General features: G+C 50.9%; 7 protein-coding genes across 7 annotated transcripts; 5 read left to right on the top strand and 2 right to left on the bottom strand.

Moving 5' to 3' along the window:
* Positions 1 to 234: 234 nt before the first annotated feature.
* BDZ83DRAFT_553802 (peptidase S8/S53 domain-containing protein) lies at positions 235 to 1,087 on the bottom strand (the record flags this gene model as incomplete). Its single annotated transcript, XM_060503507.1, has 3 exons — positions 235 to 539; positions 601 to 897; positions 967 to 1,087. Coding segments are annotated over 3 exons (723 nt in total), but the record flags the coding sequence as incomplete, so codon positions are not given.
* A 1,078-nt stretch (positions 1,088 to 2,165) lies between these two features.
* BDZ83DRAFT_642049 (uncharacterized protein) lies at positions 2,166 to 2,431 on the top strand. The gene has a single exon (XM_060509590.1). The coding sequence runs from the start codon at positions 2,216 to 2,218 to the stop codon at positions 2,402 to 2,404; it is 189 nt and encodes a 62-aa protein (XP_060358345.1). The 5' UTR covers positions 2,166 to 2,215; the 3' UTR covers positions 2,405 to 2,431.
* A 201-nt stretch (positions 2,432 to 2,632) lies between these two features.
* Positions 2,633 to 5,190, top strand: BDZ83DRAFT_642048 (fungal-specific transcription factor domain-containing protein). Its single transcript, XM_060509589.1, has one exon. The coding sequence runs from the start codon at positions 2,797 to 2,799 to the stop codon at positions 5,023 to 5,025; it is 2,229 nt and encodes a 742-aa protein (XP_060358344.1). The 5' UTR covers positions 2,633 to 2,796; the 3' UTR covers positions 5,026 to 5,190.
* Positions 5,191 to 5,217: 27 nt separating this feature from the next.
* BDZ83DRAFT_642046 (class I glutamine amidotransferase-like protein) lies at positions 5,218 to 6,811 on the top strand. The gene is made up of 2 exons (XM_060509588.1): positions 5,218 to 6,114; positions 6,195 to 6,811. Exons 1-2 carry the CDS (start codon positions 5,520 to 5,522, stop codon positions 6,317 to 6,319), a joined length of 720 nt encoding a protein of 239 aa, XP_060358343.1. The 5' UTR covers positions 5,218 to 5,519; the 3' UTR covers positions 6,320 to 6,811.
* Positions 6,812 to 7,244: 433 nt separating this feature from the next.
* Positions 7,245 to 8,426, top strand: BDZ83DRAFT_592552 (NADH:flavin oxidoreductase/NADH oxidase; the record flags this gene model as incomplete). The annotated part of the gene is made up of 1 exon (XM_060506547.1): positions 7,245 to 8,426. One exon carries the CDS (start codon positions 7,245 to 7,247, stop codon positions 8,424 to 8,426), a length of 1,182 nt encoding a protein of 393 aa, XP_060358342.1.
* A 1,614-nt stretch (positions 8,427 to 10,040) lies between these two features.
* On the top strand, positions 10,041 to 14,829 carry BDZ83DRAFT_757967 (ABC-2 type transporter; the record flags this gene model as incomplete). Its single annotated transcript, XM_060514965.1, has 2 exons — positions 10,041 to 12,972; positions 13,028 to 14,829. 2 exons carry the CDS (start codon positions 10,041 to 10,043, stop codon positions 14,827 to 14,829), a joined length of 4,734 nt encoding a protein of 1,577 aa, XP_060358341.1.
* Positions 14,830 to 15,217: 388 nt separating this feature from the next.
* Positions 15,218 to 16,138, bottom strand: BDZ83DRAFT_592520 (class II aldolase and Adducin domain-containing protein; the record flags this gene model as incomplete). Its single annotated transcript, XM_060506543.1, has 1 exon — positions 15,218 to 16,138. The coding sequence occupies one exon, from the start codon at positions 16,136 to 16,138 to the stop codon at positions 15,218 to 15,220; it is 921 nt and encodes a 306-aa protein (XP_060358340.1).
* Between the last annotated feature and the right edge of the window lie 30 nt (positions 16,139 to 16,168).

The following is a 16,168-nucleotide window of genomic DNA, read 5'->3' as shown; positions in this document are numbered from 1 at the left end:
GACCACACTGTCCTTGTCAGGGAAGCTGGCAATCGCGTCGTTCCATGCTTGGTCCACGCATTCTCCATTATCGTCGTCCGCGACGAAGACGTTGAAGTGTGCTGAAGCGTTGAGGGGAACAACACGACCGTACTCAATGGTGGAACCATCTGAACCAGCAGCGTTGTACACCGTAGCAAAGTGGAAGTCGCTTACGGAGCCGACTGAGATTGCATTGGGGTCTTGTGCTGGTGCCGAGGAAACGTAAAGGCCAGTGTCGCCCTCGTTACCGGCCGCAATGACGATTCCGATGCCCTGGGACTGGATCTTGGAAAGAATCGGGATGTACGGTGAGCCACCTTCCCAAATAGTTGTCTCACCAATCGACATGCTGATGAGGTCAACTCCGTCGCTAGCAGCTCTCTCAAAGCCTTGCATGAGAATGTCATCAGTGACACCTCCACTGCAGCCAAGAACGCGATAGGCATAAAGAGATGCATCAGGTGCAACACCAGAGATGCCAAATCCAACGCCCTGGGGGTCCTTGGCAGCGAGAATTCCTGCGATGACGAGTTAGCACAAGCTAGGGCGAGGTTTTGGCTTCTCCTCAATATGGCATACCAGCAACATGGGTACCGTGACCGCCCTCCAAGCACGTAGTCAATGGGTCATTATCCGGGACTGGATCATTCCAGCCCACAAAGTCATCGCCCACAAAATCATAGCCTCCCGCTACCTTGAAGCCCTCGCCGTAGCCACCACCCAGGGCTGGGTGACGCCAATCAACACCAGTATCGAGGAAACCAATCTTGATGCCTTTCCCAGTCAGACCCTGGGCATGAACTTTGTCAGCGCCAGTCATCTTAAGACTGGAAAGGACGTCACTGGTGCCATTGATGGTGACAACCTGTGCAGCGGCTCTGAGCTGGACAGACTGCACTCCGATGGGAACAGAGGGGTTGACAGTCTTTGATCCCCGGCTAGAACCAACTGGTTCGGGGCGGTCGTAATATCTGTTGGGCCAGACCTTCTTAACCTGGGGTAGAGCAAGCAAAGTGTCGACGTCGGTATCATCCTTTGCATTGATTGACAAGCCATAGAAGTAGTCCGGATTTTTGAATTCGTGACGAACCGAATAATCCAGGACGTCTCCGGCTCGGCGATGGAAAGCAGAGTGCGTATCTTCGCCGACCTCGCGGCCATTGATTGACGCATCTGGCTCAAGTTCGATGATGAAGCCAGCGTTGACTGGTGGCTTTGCCTTGACAGCGGCTCCGGGGTGAAACGCCGCCAGACCAGGCGTGATCAGGGCCGTGGCAGCTACAAGAGTAAAAGAATGGACCTTCATGACGGAGCGTTTAAATGAGTGTAGATGGAAGGAGTGTGATGGACGCCACGATGGCTATAATCCGCAAAAGAATTCAGTCTAAAGAGTGCATTACGACACATTATAAGTACTAATGGCGTTTATTGCTAGACAGGTTAATGTTTCGTGAGAATAAACCATGATGAGTTTCGAAGACGTGCTTCGCGATAAGGATTGCGATACGAACTGATCACCACCAAGAGCACTTTCAGAAGTTCCTGTGTCCCAATTTCGAGATGCAGATAGCCACCTGCCTAGGTAGCATTGGGTAGGTGTTGTCAGTTCCCGATCTGTCGGCAATCTCTGCTATTTGAGGCTGGAAAGCTTGATTAGGCCTGCTGATGTTACTTCAGCGTAGATATCTTAGGGGTTGATTAACCCCTCCAATCGGCATTGAGCAACAATGTTCTCGTATGGTCGGGATACAGAGAGGGGCCGGAGGGCGGAGGGTCCATCCTCGCATCCAGGCGCAGAATAGGAAGGTCCTGTTGTGGAGATTCGTGATCTAATTACAGGGAGTTGTTGCCAAACCTTATTGCGGATGTCGCTGAATTCCTCGGCCTCCGATATCGTCAAGAAGGCACTTATTGTTTTGCAAAAACACTGGCTGGGGTACGAACTGTGCTTCAATTGCTTAAAGTGAGTGATTTGGTACAAAATTCCTGTATCAAAGTTTAAGAACCCTCTCACTCTTCGAGATAAGGTAGAGCAAGTCAAATAGTCTTGTCTTGGGCATGCATGCAACCGGGGCTTCATACTTTACTCTACATCCTGCCAAGCATAGAATCGCTCGGCTTCCATTAGAAACATTTTACCTTTTCTATTGCTTCTGGTCAGATTGTGTGAAGCTGCAGACTAGGAATTGACCAGATGCTAACGAATTGGTGTGGAATTTTAGCCTGTTTGATATCACAGAGTAAGGTACCTTTGGGTTTGGGGGACTCTTGGACCAAGACCTCGCGAGGAGCGCAGGGGCCATCAGATCAGCCAACACTCCTAACGACTCGTACGGGTAGCCAAAGGTCAAACTTGCTATGGTGGATAGACCATCAAGTATAGCATTGTAAGGACTGCCACCAAGTCAGCTTGCTGTTGATATATGGGTGTTGGCCAACAAAACATGTAGGTAATCCGTACGCTCGAAGGCTCTACGGATAGGCAGTCTACAATGCGTGCGGTCCAGCTGGTGTCTCGTGTGGGCCGTCCAGCACGTGCCATCGCCGTTGCCTGCCGCGTGCTTACTATTCCATCCTCTACCTGGCCTCAGCCCATTTCGAATCGTCGACAACTTCATATCCAATCCGCTATCTCAAACCACGGTGCCCTACCTCTGGTGACTGCGTGTAGAAGAGTTAACCCTCATTTGCTCAAGAGGTCACTCTACCGTTGCACTTCATCACCGCCAGACCACAACCTTCGGTCACCCTGGCCTGTGTAGATCCTCTTGACTCATGGCTAATTCCGCCCCTCGCGCACAACTTGCGGAGAACCGGTCACGGAGTGGAATCCGGCCAAAAAGAAGGCAAGTCGGCAGAGCGTGCGATGCCTGTCGTTTGCGTCGCATCAAATGCGACGATGCGTCTCCTTGTGCCAACTGCAGGGGTCGGGGCCAGCAGTGCAGCAACACGGAAGCAACCCGAACTTCGACTCTCTCTCAGGCCCATGAAGAGATAGATCGACTAAGGCTGAAAGTTTTGGACCTCGAACGAGAGCTTCAACGACACCGAGGGGCGCATACCAATCCTGAAACTCCATTTTCTCTCCATTCGCAACAAGTAGTCGCCAACGTGGAAGCAACGGCAACCAGTAACATCGAAGTCCACTTTGTCACGCCAAAAAATAAGCCTTGGGATGGTGCTCTGCTTCGACCCGCACGATCACCTCATGTTGCATGGTTTGGACCTTCGTCTCTTTACTTCTTCATCCATCGCCTTGGCGTGTTCCTCAGTACCGATGTAGAACATGCTCAGCCAGACCACATGCTTCTCCGATCAACGAGCGGTAGCGCCGTGCCTGCTCAGTCAAGGACTACGTCGGAAGACGCCTCTCATTTGCTGAGGCCACTTTTCAACGGCAATAAACCCGGGGTCTATCTGAATCCAATTCAAGAAGAGTACTTCGTCAATCTATTTTGGCAATCATACCACACCTCTTTGTACGCCATTGTCGACGAGGCCGAGTTCAAAAAAGAATACCAAGCCCTCTATCTGGATGTGCCTCCTGGATATACTCGCAAGCCTTCAGCGTTAGTCGACATTGTTGTTGCTATGTGCATGCAGTACATGGCCTCAAGTCTACCGTCTAGCCATCAAGGAAACATTGTCGAAGGAAACGATGCTACGACTGCCGGCCGGTGGCACTACCGAAGAGCACAGACTTTACTAGCAGGGGAAATGGAAAGCCCTACTATCTCCACACTACAGTGCCATCTCCTTTCAGCTGTTTATGTGTGTGGGGCGTCTTTTCATAATATGGCAGATAGCATATGCGGTCAAGCTGTACGCATAGCCTATATGCTGGGTCTGCACATTGATCCTCCTCTTGATACACCTGAGAAAGAACGTCAAGTAAGACGTCGACTTTGGTGGGCTGTTTATGTCTTGGACAGCAAAGTCGGGATGAAGCTGGGCCGCCCCTTCTTACTACATGGTTCATTTTTTATGCCGCCTTTTCCAGATGACCAGCTTGGCGCTTCCATGTTATCAGGATCTACATTCGCTCCAATCTCAGGGGACGCTACCTGGCTAAGCTTTAGTCTTCATCACCTCAAATTATTCAAAACAATGAGAGATGCTCATACTACATTATACAGTCACGACGTTGGGCTTGGACAACACAAGACCATATGGGATGATCCCACATCCTTGGCCAAGGTAGCCGAAAGTCTGGAACCTCATACTGTCATGATAGAGAGATGGGTGCAAAACTTGCCTGGTGCGCTCAAAAACAGCCGAGTAAACAATGGCCGCATTCTTTCAACTGACGGCTCGGCTCTCGTTATTGAGCAGTATGCCCCTCTCTGGCTCCAAAGACAGCGCCTTCTCCTGGAAATGGAATATCACCACATGTCTATCAACCTTTACCGACCCTTCATTTCATTCAAAAGAGTTCCGGCGGTCGGAAGTCTTCTCGAGACAGTCGCAGTAGAAAGCATCAACCATGCGATAGAACTATCGAAGATTACCCAACAAGCCCTTTCGTCCACGGCTATTCTCGATGGATGGCATGAAGCGTTCCAGTGGCAATGGAATTCTGCCATCACATTAGCCGGATTTATCTTGGCCAATCCGCGTCATTCTGCAGTCGTATCCGCAAGAAGTGCCATGGATTTAGCCTTGTCAGTTTTTAGTACATTTGGCCAAAGTTTCGAGCTGGCAAAAAATGCTGAAACTGTTGTCCGAATGCTGTGTACCAAGATCGATGGCTTGATATCGGCTTCTTCCCAGCACTATGGTCAGAAGGAACCAGCAGAATTATCTACGCTGCGTATCGGCCAGGAAGTGGAGGTGGCCAATGACTTTGCCTCTGAACTGACCCATACATCCACATCCCCTGAGCTTTTGACTCAATTTCCGGAGTTCGATTTCACGGAAATGGCGGTTGGCGTAGATTTCTGGGCCAACATCGACATGCTGGGTGTCGGCGATATCAATACATTTGGCGAGTCCTCTCTCTTTTGATAGGAATATTGATATTGGGCTTATCCCAACGCTTTGACACACGTCCAAACAACTAGCAACGTGACCGCGAATGCAATTGCTCCGAGTGGGCAATAGTTAGAAGTGTCATTTGTTTTCGAGCTAAATGCGCGACCGATTAATCAAAGAATTGCCCGACAGTAGACGTAAGCATTCATGATGCATTCCACCAATCGGAGCATGTCCTGGCTCTGCTTACTCTGGTCCTTTCCTGACCACTAGGAGTTGCTCCTACAACGTGAACCAACAATCCAATCGAAACAACTCCTTTTGCGAACGAATAAACGTGCCTCGTTCCTTCAAAGACAAAAGCATGTACTGGGTATAAATCCTACCGTTCGAATCACCAACTCTACTTCTTGAAATCCCTTAACTCAGATTTATTTCGCAACTTGATACTTAGAGTCAAATATCGATAATCAAGCAACCCTATCGTCACTCTTCGTCTAGCAAGGCACTTTGCTCCAAAAGCCACTATGTCCTTGTCGCGCCGAGCTCTGATTAGCATAACTTCTGCTCGTGGTACCTTATTCGAGGGGAAGGAGACCACCGGCCTCTTCATCAGCGAAGCGCTGCATCCTTACAAAGTCTTGAGGGCAGCTGGTTTTGAGGTTGATCTCGCTTCCGAAACTGGTACATATACCCCTGACTGGCTTTCGACACAGCCAGATTTCCTGAACGGCGAAGACTTGAACATTTGGAATGATACCAAGAGCGAATTCCGCACGAAGCTCGACAACATGCCAAAAGCCGCTGACCTCGATGGTAACGCATACGGGCTATTCTACGCGTCTGCCGGCCATGCTGCCCTCATCGATTATCCCACGGCCTCTTCTCTTCAGCGAATCGCAGCGCAAGTCTGGGCGAATGGAGGGGTGGTCTGTTCTGTCTGCCACGGACCAGCACTTTTCGCCAATCTGATCGACCATAGCACCAATGAGCCCTTGATCAAGAACAAGAGAATTACTGGATTTACCACGGAAGCCGAATCTTTCATGGGGATCATGGATGAACTCAGAAGCTGGGGTGCTGAGATGGTGGAGGAGACGGCAATTAGACTCGGGGCGACGTGTGAGTTTTACCCCCTTTTCTCTATTGATGACCCAGCCGTTACTTGGTGGGTGAGTTCTTCGGATCTAACATTGGAAAAGATGTGCGTGCTCCTGGTATCTGGGACGACTTTCATGTAGTTGATGGTCGCCTAGTGACAGGCCAGAACCCAGCCAGTGCTACATCCACTGCTCAAGCTGCCGTTGAGGCTTTCGACAGCGCTTGAAGAATGGTATTTCGAGATGTTTTGGGACTTCCTAGTGTGGAGAAGACATATGCTTACGGGGATGATTCAATGGATTGGATAGATTGACAGGATCATAAATTTTCCTAGTGATTAAATTATTTTCCAAACACCTTCTGTCTGAGGTCTCAGTGTAGCATATTGATGTTGTCAAATTAATCACGACCGGCGTGTGAAAGGACGTGAAATTCAATTATCATGCAAAAGAAGATGTGACCGACTAACTCATATTATCATGCTGAGCCTGTGCAGCGCAGCCTCAACAGCCGTAGTAAGTCTTTTTTCGAGGTAGTTACAGATTGATTGCTAGGTTCGTTCAACCTAACGTTCTTTAGCTATGGCTGCAAAATGTCAAGCTCAGTAGCCGGTGGACTGCTGGGAAGGAATTCGAAGAGCAAAAGCAAGTAATAAGTCAACTCGTCCTGCTTTTGGTGTACCAAAGCCACGTTGCTACCCACAAATACGGAACTGACGCCATTCTTGGTCTCCGATGAAAAGGTCTATCTCCGATGACTAAGAGCGGGATGACAAATTCCAAGAACCACTTAAATATGTCATTTACAGCGGCACGGGAGATCGGGTTGTCCCGGAATCACGGAGCTGCTGCACGCTTCGTAAGGCGCCAAGCCGGAGTTGCGGAGTTGCCCACAACATCACGAATCAGTCCTCTGGCTGACTCGCCGATTCATGTGTGGGCCTTCTCAAAAACAAGGAAACAACTTGAAGAGTAGATAGTATTTAATGACGAAAGAAACCTCCTATTGACTTGGTACAAAATAGACATTTCGCAACAGTTTTTTTTATCAGCGACTTGCATAGATTTTTCTTGCTACCCGTCAACATATCCCGCTCTGAGTCAACATACCAGCACGATCAACCATCCAGCAGTATCAATCATCAGTTCAACATGGCATCGCCTAACATTACGGAAAGCAAACTCTTCAAGCCTTTGAAGCTTGGCAATACACAACTTGAGCATCGGATCGCTCTGGCACCGTTGACCCGATACCGAAACGATGCAAATCACGTGGCAAAACCTTTTGTCCCTCGATACTACAGCGACAGAGCCTCAACTCCGGGAACTTTGATTATCTCAGAGGCCACTGGCACTTCAATGCCGGAGACTGGAGTACCCCACGGCCCAGCTTTTGTCACAGACGAGCAAGTCGCTGCTTGGAAAAAGGTTATTGCTGCAGTTCATGAGAAGAAAGGTGTATGGTTTCAGCAAATCTGGGCTCAAGGACGAGCTGCAGATCCCGACTACCAGAAGCAGCGCGGCTACAAGTTTCGATCATCAAGTGCTGTGCCAATGGAGCCTGGCGCAGCTGTCCCCGAGGAAATGACTGAAGAGGAGATTTTGCAAGTTGTCCAAGACTTTGCAGACACCGCCAAGAGAGTTGTTGCTGCAGGCGGTGACGGTGTTGAAATTCATGGAGCCCACGGTTACCTACTGGACCAATTCCTCTCAGATTCCGTCAACAAGCGTACCGACAAATGGGGAGGCTCTATTGAAAACCGGGCTCGGCTTCTCCTTGAAGTCATTAAGGCAGTGGTTGAGGTCATCGGCGCTGAAAAAGTGGCGCTTCGACTCTCTCCGTATGCATCGTTCCAAGGTGCAGAGTCGTCTGATATCCACGGACAGTACACATATATTGTCAAGGAACTGAAGAAGATGAACGTTCCTTTCGCCTATCTGTCGCTTGTTGAGGCTCGAGGCGACCCGGCCAAGCTTTTGAACACTACGCACGATCCTAAGATTGCTCAACAGACACTTGACTTCATCCTCGATATCTGGGACAACCTATCCCCCGTTGTTGTGGCGGGTGGTTATGGTCCTGAGAGCGCTGCCCAGGCACTTGATGGGCACTACGCAAAGTGGGATGTCATCGTTGCATTTGGAAGAAGCTTCATTGCAAACCCCGATCTTGTCTGGCGATTCAAGCACGGCGTTCCACTCACAAAGTACCACCGATTCTCGTTCTACATCAGAGGATCGGAGATTGGATACAACGATTACACGTTTAGCCAGGAGTACATCGACGCACAGCGCGAATGGGCTTTGACGCATTTGGCTTCAAACTCGAAGTAGTATTACTGGAACCGTTACTTTGATTTGCATTTCTGGGCAGAAAAGCATTAGAATTTAGAGCAATATCCATGTCGTTTTCGCCAATAGAAATATTCCAATTTTTCTTTTTGTGATATTCCCATATCGTGGTACCGATATCAAGCTCTTTTCCTAGATCCGTGCAATTTTGTGATCTGCACCTGACCTGGTATGGTGTATCTGGATCTCTCGAAACAATACCTCAAGCTTATGGCTCCAGCATGGTCGGTGTGTACATCACCAGAGTTATCGACCTGATTCTATGCAAACATGAATCCTTTGGAGGCATAAGCCATGAATAGCGAGCTGAAAGGTGCAGACTGTAGGAGAAGACATGGCAAGCTGAAGATCAAACTCCTGGCATGGTCATCACTGGTTTCGGGATATATGGTTAAGCACTTACTTGACAACATGCTTGATGTACGGGTCTCATGAGCTTGGAGAGCCAGTTGTTAAGCAGCCAATGGGCCCAACCGCCTTTTAATTGTCTTCATCTATCGCGATCGCGGGCCATCCCTGGAAGTGAACAATCACAACTTTACCGGAAGATTGATGCGAAATTATTCAATCACACGCAGTCAAGAACAGGTATTCTGTAAATGAGCCAAAGCTTCTCAAAATGGTTCTCAGACTGATTCGGCGTTGTAAAACTACATATGTTTCCACTTAGTTAGGTGACATATTTCACCCAAAGTGCGATTGCCTGAGTTCAATTGGCAAAAGACTGAACGAAGACGAAGCGCAAGTCCCATTTGAAGGGCACTGAGCAGCGGACTCATCCGTGGACCAATCAGATCAAAAAGAAACACGGCCAAATCCGCCCGGCATTTTTACTCATGGGCCCGAGCACTCTAGCCAGTTTTAGTCCAGATGCCAAGATTGACTTGTCTCAATGATTCCAGCCGCAATGAACATGAGCGCAAGACATTGTAATCTGGTTGTGGCCTCTCGCACAATTCGGGGGTCGAAAATGTCCGTATTAAGGGAATTCTGGCCGGTGGGATTGACTTCTCGGTCAAGGAATGGCCTAATCGCCGATTGGGATGCACCTTTTCCCATAGCGTGTCAGCGCCATCGCGCGGCTTCGTGGATCTATGACGAAAGCATAGCTTAAGCCTGCCAGATGAGGCTCCTTGCTTGAAGAAGAAAGATCTAGTGGTCTCCACTTGGCCGATATCCTACACCAGTGTCCCGCTGACGCGACCGACGTGGTCTGCAAGTACTTGATTATACGTCGTCATAGATCTCAACTAGACTAACGGTCGGCGGAAACAGATGACCGACGCCGTTAGTTCACTACAGTTGGAATCGAATTTTGTTGCTCGCGTCTACCCCCTGAAGATGTGGTCGATATTCTGGAACCGGCCTAGTGTTGACTGGCGTTTTGTTGGCATGTGGTTTCAACGAAAAACAACAACCCATCGACTCACTGAGACAATATTATTTACTTACGGGTTCCCGTCAACAACGTCCTCTACGCTACGCTCTCTGCATCGGTGATGTGCACTGTAGTTGTTTGATCGCCATCACTACGTTGCAGGAACCATAGTGGTGTATCAGCTCCTATCTGCTTCTTGGAAAACATTCAAAACCATCATGGATGAGAAGCCCACGCCTCGGGACACTGACGTCCCTGGCGGCTTCCCCGAGACGCCCAGTCTTGCTCCGACCAGTGGGCGTCCTACGCCGATGACATTGTCTAGTCACGGCCAGCACAACGCTCAGAATGCCACATTCACACAATCAAGCCAAATTACCCGGAGCACCACGAGTTACTTTGCCACGACATCGCGTATCCGCGACGACACCTCTTCTTCTACTGTTACGCTTTCTGGCAACGGTCTTGCGGTCTCGGGTAGCCGCAGAGCTTCGCGAACAGAATATTTGTCGGAAAAGAATGCCCCTATCGATGATGAATCGGCGCCATCCTCTCCCTCCGCAAATGCTCTATCGCCGACGGACAGTACTCACTTCGCGCCCCTCAAGACCCATATCAGCAGTACCAAACGACCAGAGGCGCGCAGACAAGGAAGCAATTTGACCGAAGATGACCTTTTCCGAGTACTGTCTCGCCGTCGTACCAATGCTACGCACCAGTCAGATGCTGAGCAGGAGGAGGAGCAGCAAGAGGTTGAACGTCTCATGTCTCGGATATTTGGTCGAGCTCGGCAAGAACAGAGCGAGGAGGAGAAAACGCGGCACAGTGGAGTTGTTTTCCGCGATCTCACGGTCAAAGGCGTTGGTCTTGGGGCCAGTTTACAGCCCACGATTGGAGACATCTTTCTCGGGTTTCCCCGCAAGATCAAAATGCTTTTCGCTCGAGGGCCCAAGGCTGCATTCGCAAAGCCTCCGGTTCGGGAGCTGATCAGTCACTTTGATGGTTGCGTACGCCCTGGAGAGCTTCTTCTTGTTCTTGGACGTCCAGGCTCAGGATGTAGTACTTTCCTCAAGGCCTTCTGCAATCAAAGGGCAGGGTTCCAAGCCGTTGAAGGCGAGGTCACTTATGGAGGCGCCCCCGCTGAGGAGATGAGCAAGAGATTTCGCGGAGAAATCATCTACAACCCAGAAGACGATCTCCACTATCCAACCCTGACTGTCAAGAGAACCCTCAACTTTGCACTGGAGACGAGAACCCCTGGCAAGGAATCAAGACTTGATGGTGAGAGTAGGAAGGACTACATCGAAGAGTTCATGCGAGTTGCCACAAAGCTCTTCTGGATCGAGCATACCTTGGGCACGAAGGTTGGAAACGAGTATGTCAGAGGCGTGTCGGGCGGTGAAAGAAAGCGTGTCAGCATTGCAGAGGCCATGATTACTCGTGCATCCGTTCAAGGCTGGGACAACTCAAGCAAAGGCCTCGATGCCAGTACTGCCGTGGAGTATGTCCGATCGATTCGTGCCATGACAAACATGGCAGAGACATCGACGGCCGTGTCACTTTACCAAGCCGGCGAGTCCCTCTATGACCTTGTCGATAAAGTGCTTCTCATCGACAAGGGGAAGTGTCTCTATTTTGGACCCTCTGAATCCGCAAAGCAGTACTTCATCGACCTCGGCTTCAAGTGCCCAGACCGATGGACAACTGCAGACTTTCTAACTTCGGTAACCGACGAGCATGAGCGCCACATTCGAGATGGCTACGAGTCCCGAATTCCGAGAACCCCCGAGGAGTTTGATTGGGCATACAAGAATAGCGACGCCTACAGGAGGAACATCCAAGATGTGGAAGAGTTTGAGTCTCAGCTTCATCAGCAGATTGAACACCGCCGCCAGAACGAAACAAAGAAAACCGAGACCAAGAACTACGAGATACCCTTCCACAAGCAGGTCATCTACTGCACCAAGCGCCAGTTCATGGTCATGGCTGGGGATCGAGCGTCCCTTTTTGGCAAATGGGGCGGGCTGGTGTTCCAAGGTCTCATTGTGGGCAGTCTGTTCTACAACCTCCCGAACACCGCTGCTGGAGCATTCCCCCGCGGAGGAACCTTGTTTTTCCTGCTTCTTTTCAACGCGTTGCTTGCACTGGCGGAACAGACGAGTGCGTTTGAGTCCAAGCCCATTCTACTCAAGCATAAATCCTTCTCTTTCTACCGCCCAGCAGCTTTCGCCATTGCCCAAACCGTGGTGGATGTGCCACTTGTATTCATTCAGGTCATTCTTTTCAACATCATCATCTATTGGATGTCCAATCTTGCGAGAACTGCTTCGCAGTTCTTCATCGCTACTCTTATTTTGTGGTTGGTCACCATGGTCACCTACGCTTTCTTCCGTGCCATTTCAGCTTGGTGCAAGACCTTGGACGATGCTACAAGATTCACCGGTGTATCTGTCCAGATCGTCATCGTCTACACAGGCTACCTTATCCCTCCGACATCGATGCGCCCCTGGTTTGCATGGCTGCGGTGGATTAACTGGATCCAGTACGGCTTCGAGTGTCTCATGTCTAATGAGTTTTACGACCGAGAGCTCCAATGTGTACCGCCTTACCTCGTTCCTCAAGGGCCAAACGCCTCGCCGGCATACCAAGGCTGTGCGCTTGCCGGAAGCCCGCCTGGCCAGACAATCGTGCCCGGCTCCAGTTACATCGAAGCATCCTTCACGTATTCTCGTTCTCACTTATGGAGAAATTTCGGTTTCCTATGGGCTTTTTTCTTCGTTTTCGTAGCCCTCACAGCCTTGGGCATGGAGCACATGAAGCCGAACACTGGTGGTGGCGCTATTACCGTCTTCAAGCGTGGACAGGTCCCCAAGAAGGTGGAGGACAGCATCGCCGCTGGCGGCCGTGGCAAGAAGGATGATGAGGAATCTGGCGAAGCCAGTAACAGTACGCAAACAATGACAGCCGACACTGCGAAGAAAGAGAAGAGCGACGAAGACACCATGAAACAAGTGGCTCGGAATGAGACGGTCTTCACATTCCGCAATGTCAAATACGTAATACCTTTCGAGAAGGGAGAGCGCACGCTCCTGGATGATGTCCAAGGATACGTCCGGCCTGGAAAACTAACTGCACTCATGGGTGCCTCCGGTAAGCATTGATATAATCCAAGGATTTCTTGTTTGCAATTGCTAATGCCTCGCAGGTGCTGGTAAGACGACTTTGCTGAACGCCCTGGCTCAGCGCCTCACCTTTGGTAAAGTCACTGGTGAATTCCTGGTCGACGCTCGACCATTGCCCAAATCCTTCCAGAGAGCAACTGGCTATGCCGAGCAGATGGATGTGCACGAACCTTCAGCGACGGTTCGAGAAGCCCTCCAGTTCTCGGCACTGTTGCGCCAGCCCCGAGAGGTCTCCAAGAAGGAGAAGTTTGATTACTGCGAAACCATCATTGATCTTCTCGAGATGCGTGATATCGCCGGAGCAACGATCGGCAAAGTCGGCGAGGGCCTGAATGCGGAACAGCGAAAGAGGCTCACCATTGGAGTGGAGTTGGCATCGAAGCCTGAACTCCTCATGTTTTTGGACGAGCCCACGTCTGGATTAGATTCCGGTGCTGCTTTCAACATTGTCAGGTTTTTGCGCAAGTTGGCAGACGCTGGCCAGGCCGTGTTGTGCACAATTCACCAGCCGTCAGCCGTGTTGTTCGAGGAATTCGACGAACTTTTACTTCTCAAGGCTGGAGGCCGAGTTGCGTATCACGGGCCGCTCGGCCGCGACAGCCAAGAGTTGATTCAATTTTTTGAGTCAAACGGCGCGCACAAGTGTCCCCCAAGCAGCAATCCAGCCGAGTACATGCTGGAGGCAATCGGTGCTGGTGACCCGAACTACAAAGGGAAGGACTGGGGAGATGTTTGGGCGCAGTCCAAGCATAAGGACGAGAGATCCAGAGAGGTTGATGAGATGCTGGAAAGGAGGAAGGATGTAGAGCCCTCAAAGAGCCTCAAGGATGACCGCGAATATGCCATGCCATTGACGACTCAGACGGTGGCGGTAGTCAAGCGTTCGTTCACTGCCTACTGGCGCACGCCCAACTACATTGTCGGAAAGTTCATGTTGCACATCCTTACAGGTCTCTTCAACTGCTTCACTTTCTACAAGATTGGTTACGCGTCCGTCGACTACCAGAATCGGCTGTTCTCAATCTTCATGACTCTAACGATCAGTCCGCCACTCATCCAGCAATTGCAGCCAGTCTTTCTTCAATCCCGCCAAATCTTCCAGTCGCGCGAGAACAACGCAAAGATCTACAGCTGGTTTGCTTGGACGACAGCGGCAGTTCTCGTCGAGATTCCCTACGCTATTGTCGCTGGAGGCATCTACTTCAACTGTTGGTGGTGGGGTGTGTTCGGATGGCGTCTTCCCGCCTTCAACTCCGGCTTTGCATTCCTCTTGGTCATTCTCTTCGAGCTATACTACGTGAGCTTTGGCCAGGGCATAGCTGCATTCGCTCCCAACGAGCTTCTCGCATCTCTCTTGGTTCCCATCTTTTTCCTCTTCGTCGTCAGTTTCTGCGGTGTGGTTGTACCCGCTGCTCAACTTCCTACGTTTTGGAGGGCTTGGATGTACTGGCTCACCCCTTTCCACTATCTGCTGGAAGCCTTCCTCGGAGTCGCCATTCATGATCAACCTGTTCAGTGCGAGTCTGGCGAGTTTGCAAGATACCAGCCGCCTCCCAATCAGTCCTGCGAAGATTACACCGCGCCTTATATTCAGCAGGCTGGTGGATACGTTCAGACTGGAGATGGGGGTATTTGCGAGTTCTGCCAGTACGCGACGGGTGATGAGTTCGGCGCAGGCTTCAGCGTTTACTACAGCAACATCTGGCGTGACTTTGGCATCTTCTGCGGGTTTATCGTCTTCAATTATGCCGTAGTCTATGTCGGGACTTGGCTCAGGTTTAAGGGAAAGAACCCTTTCAAGAAGCTTATGATGAAGAAGAAGTAGTATGGTAGCAGTTGGTCATAGTAAATCTGTTGTGAATTTGTTCAGGACTCATTATGGGAAGTAGACCTCCAGGATAGTGAGGTGTAATGCATCAATAGACTGTATCACTGAAGGGCTGCGACTGGTATTATTGAAATGATTCGTTCGGGATGACAGTAAATATCGATCTCAACGAGCTTTTTGTAGGTAGTTCGCAACATGAGACTTGCGCCTTTGCTCCGCCATGGCGAGTGAGTCCCGATATCATTCCTCGCACCATACACTTTCACAAGCAGCTGGATGGTGAATATGGGGTTTGACATTGATTGAATTGGAACGCTGGTTTATGGGGAGGGAATCTATAGAGGGAAGGAGGAACAATGATTTAATTGCAGTCAATACGGCAGCCTTAGTTCTTGAAGGCGCCGTTCGTCAACTCATCCTCCAGGTCGTAGTAGACTTGAAATTCGCAGTAGCAAATCTCCGGGTCACTCTCAACGTCAAAGTTGAACTGCGCCTCCTCATCCGTGATGGGAACCTTTGCCAACCCGTTGGCGCCGGCAGCCTCGGCCAGGAGCTGCACGCGACAGCTGCGCTCCATGGAGGTGTACAAAAAGGCAGCCTCATCAACGGTGCGTCCAACCGTCAGCAGACCGTGGTTTCGCAAAATGCAGCCCTTGCCCTTGGGACCCAATGCCTGAGCGATCAGCTCACCCTCCTCAGGACCCAGAACGACACCGCCGTAGCTGTTGTAGACGCTGTGCGCTTCGCCAAGGAATTTGCAGGAGTCCTGAGTCAGCATCTCCAGCCTCCGTCCAAAGACTGACCAGGCCTTGCCGTGGATGCTGTGGTTGTGGCACACGGCGTGAACGTCGGGGCGAGCCTTATGCACGGCGGCGTGGATCAAGAAGCCAGCCGTGTTGGGGGGCTTGCTGCGATTGCCGCCGATAACCTCGCCGTCGAGATTGACGAGGATCATGTCGCTGGCCTTGAGAAGACCAAAGTGCTTGCCGAGAGGATTCGTCCAGAAGGCGTCGCGGTGCTCGGGGTCTCTGACGGAGATGTGGCCGCTCATGCCCTCGATGTAGTCCTCACGGTACCAGTGGCGGAAAGCGGCGGCCATGTGTTCCAGTTGCCATTGGCGCTGGGAGGCGAAGTCGGGGAACTTAGGGATACCGGCGAGAGCGACATCGCCGTGGGACATGGCCTGCAAAGGCGTCTTGTTGGCGAGCTCATGGCCGTGCTTGGTGTGCGATACCTCCTTGGGGACGATGGCGGCGGCGCGGGCCTCGATGGACTCGGTGTCGCTGACAACGGCAGACGGAGCCATGGTGGGTCTTGTAATCGGTGCACCGGTTTA

Source organism: Colletotrichum acutatum (assembly GCF_030867785.1).
Source record: "Colletotrichum acutatum strain CBS 112980 chromosome Unknown BDZ83scaffold_193, whole genome shotgun sequence".
In the NCBI taxonomy this organism is placed as follows: domain Eukaryota; kingdom Fungi; phylum Ascomycota; class Sordariomycetes; order Glomerellales; family Glomerellaceae; genus Colletotrichum; species Colletotrichum acutatum.
The sequence above is the reverse complement of the archived record's forward strand: the minus strand, read 5'-3'. Positions and strand labels throughout refer to the sequence as shown.

What these genes read in the sequence shown, in the direction of transcription:
- BDZ83DRAFT_642048 (XM_060509589.1), top strand. Translation starts at nt 2,797, where the DNA reads ATGGCTAATTCCGCCCCTCGCGCACAACTTGCGGAGAACCGGTCACGG.
- BDZ83DRAFT_642046 (XM_060509588.1), top strand. Translation starts at nt 5,520, where the DNA reads ATGTCCTTGTCGCGCCGAGCTCTGATTAGCATAACTTCTGCTCGTGGT. An exon ending in AATTAGACTCGGGGCGACGT is followed by an intron (nt 6,115 to 6,194) that starts GTGAGTTTTACC and finishes ACATTGGAAAAG; the next exon opens with ATGTGCGTGCTCCTGGTATC.
- BDZ83DRAFT_642049 (XM_060509590.1), top strand. Translation starts at nt 2,216, where the DNA reads ATGCTAACGAATTGGTGTGGAATTTTAGCCTGTTTGATATCACAGAGT.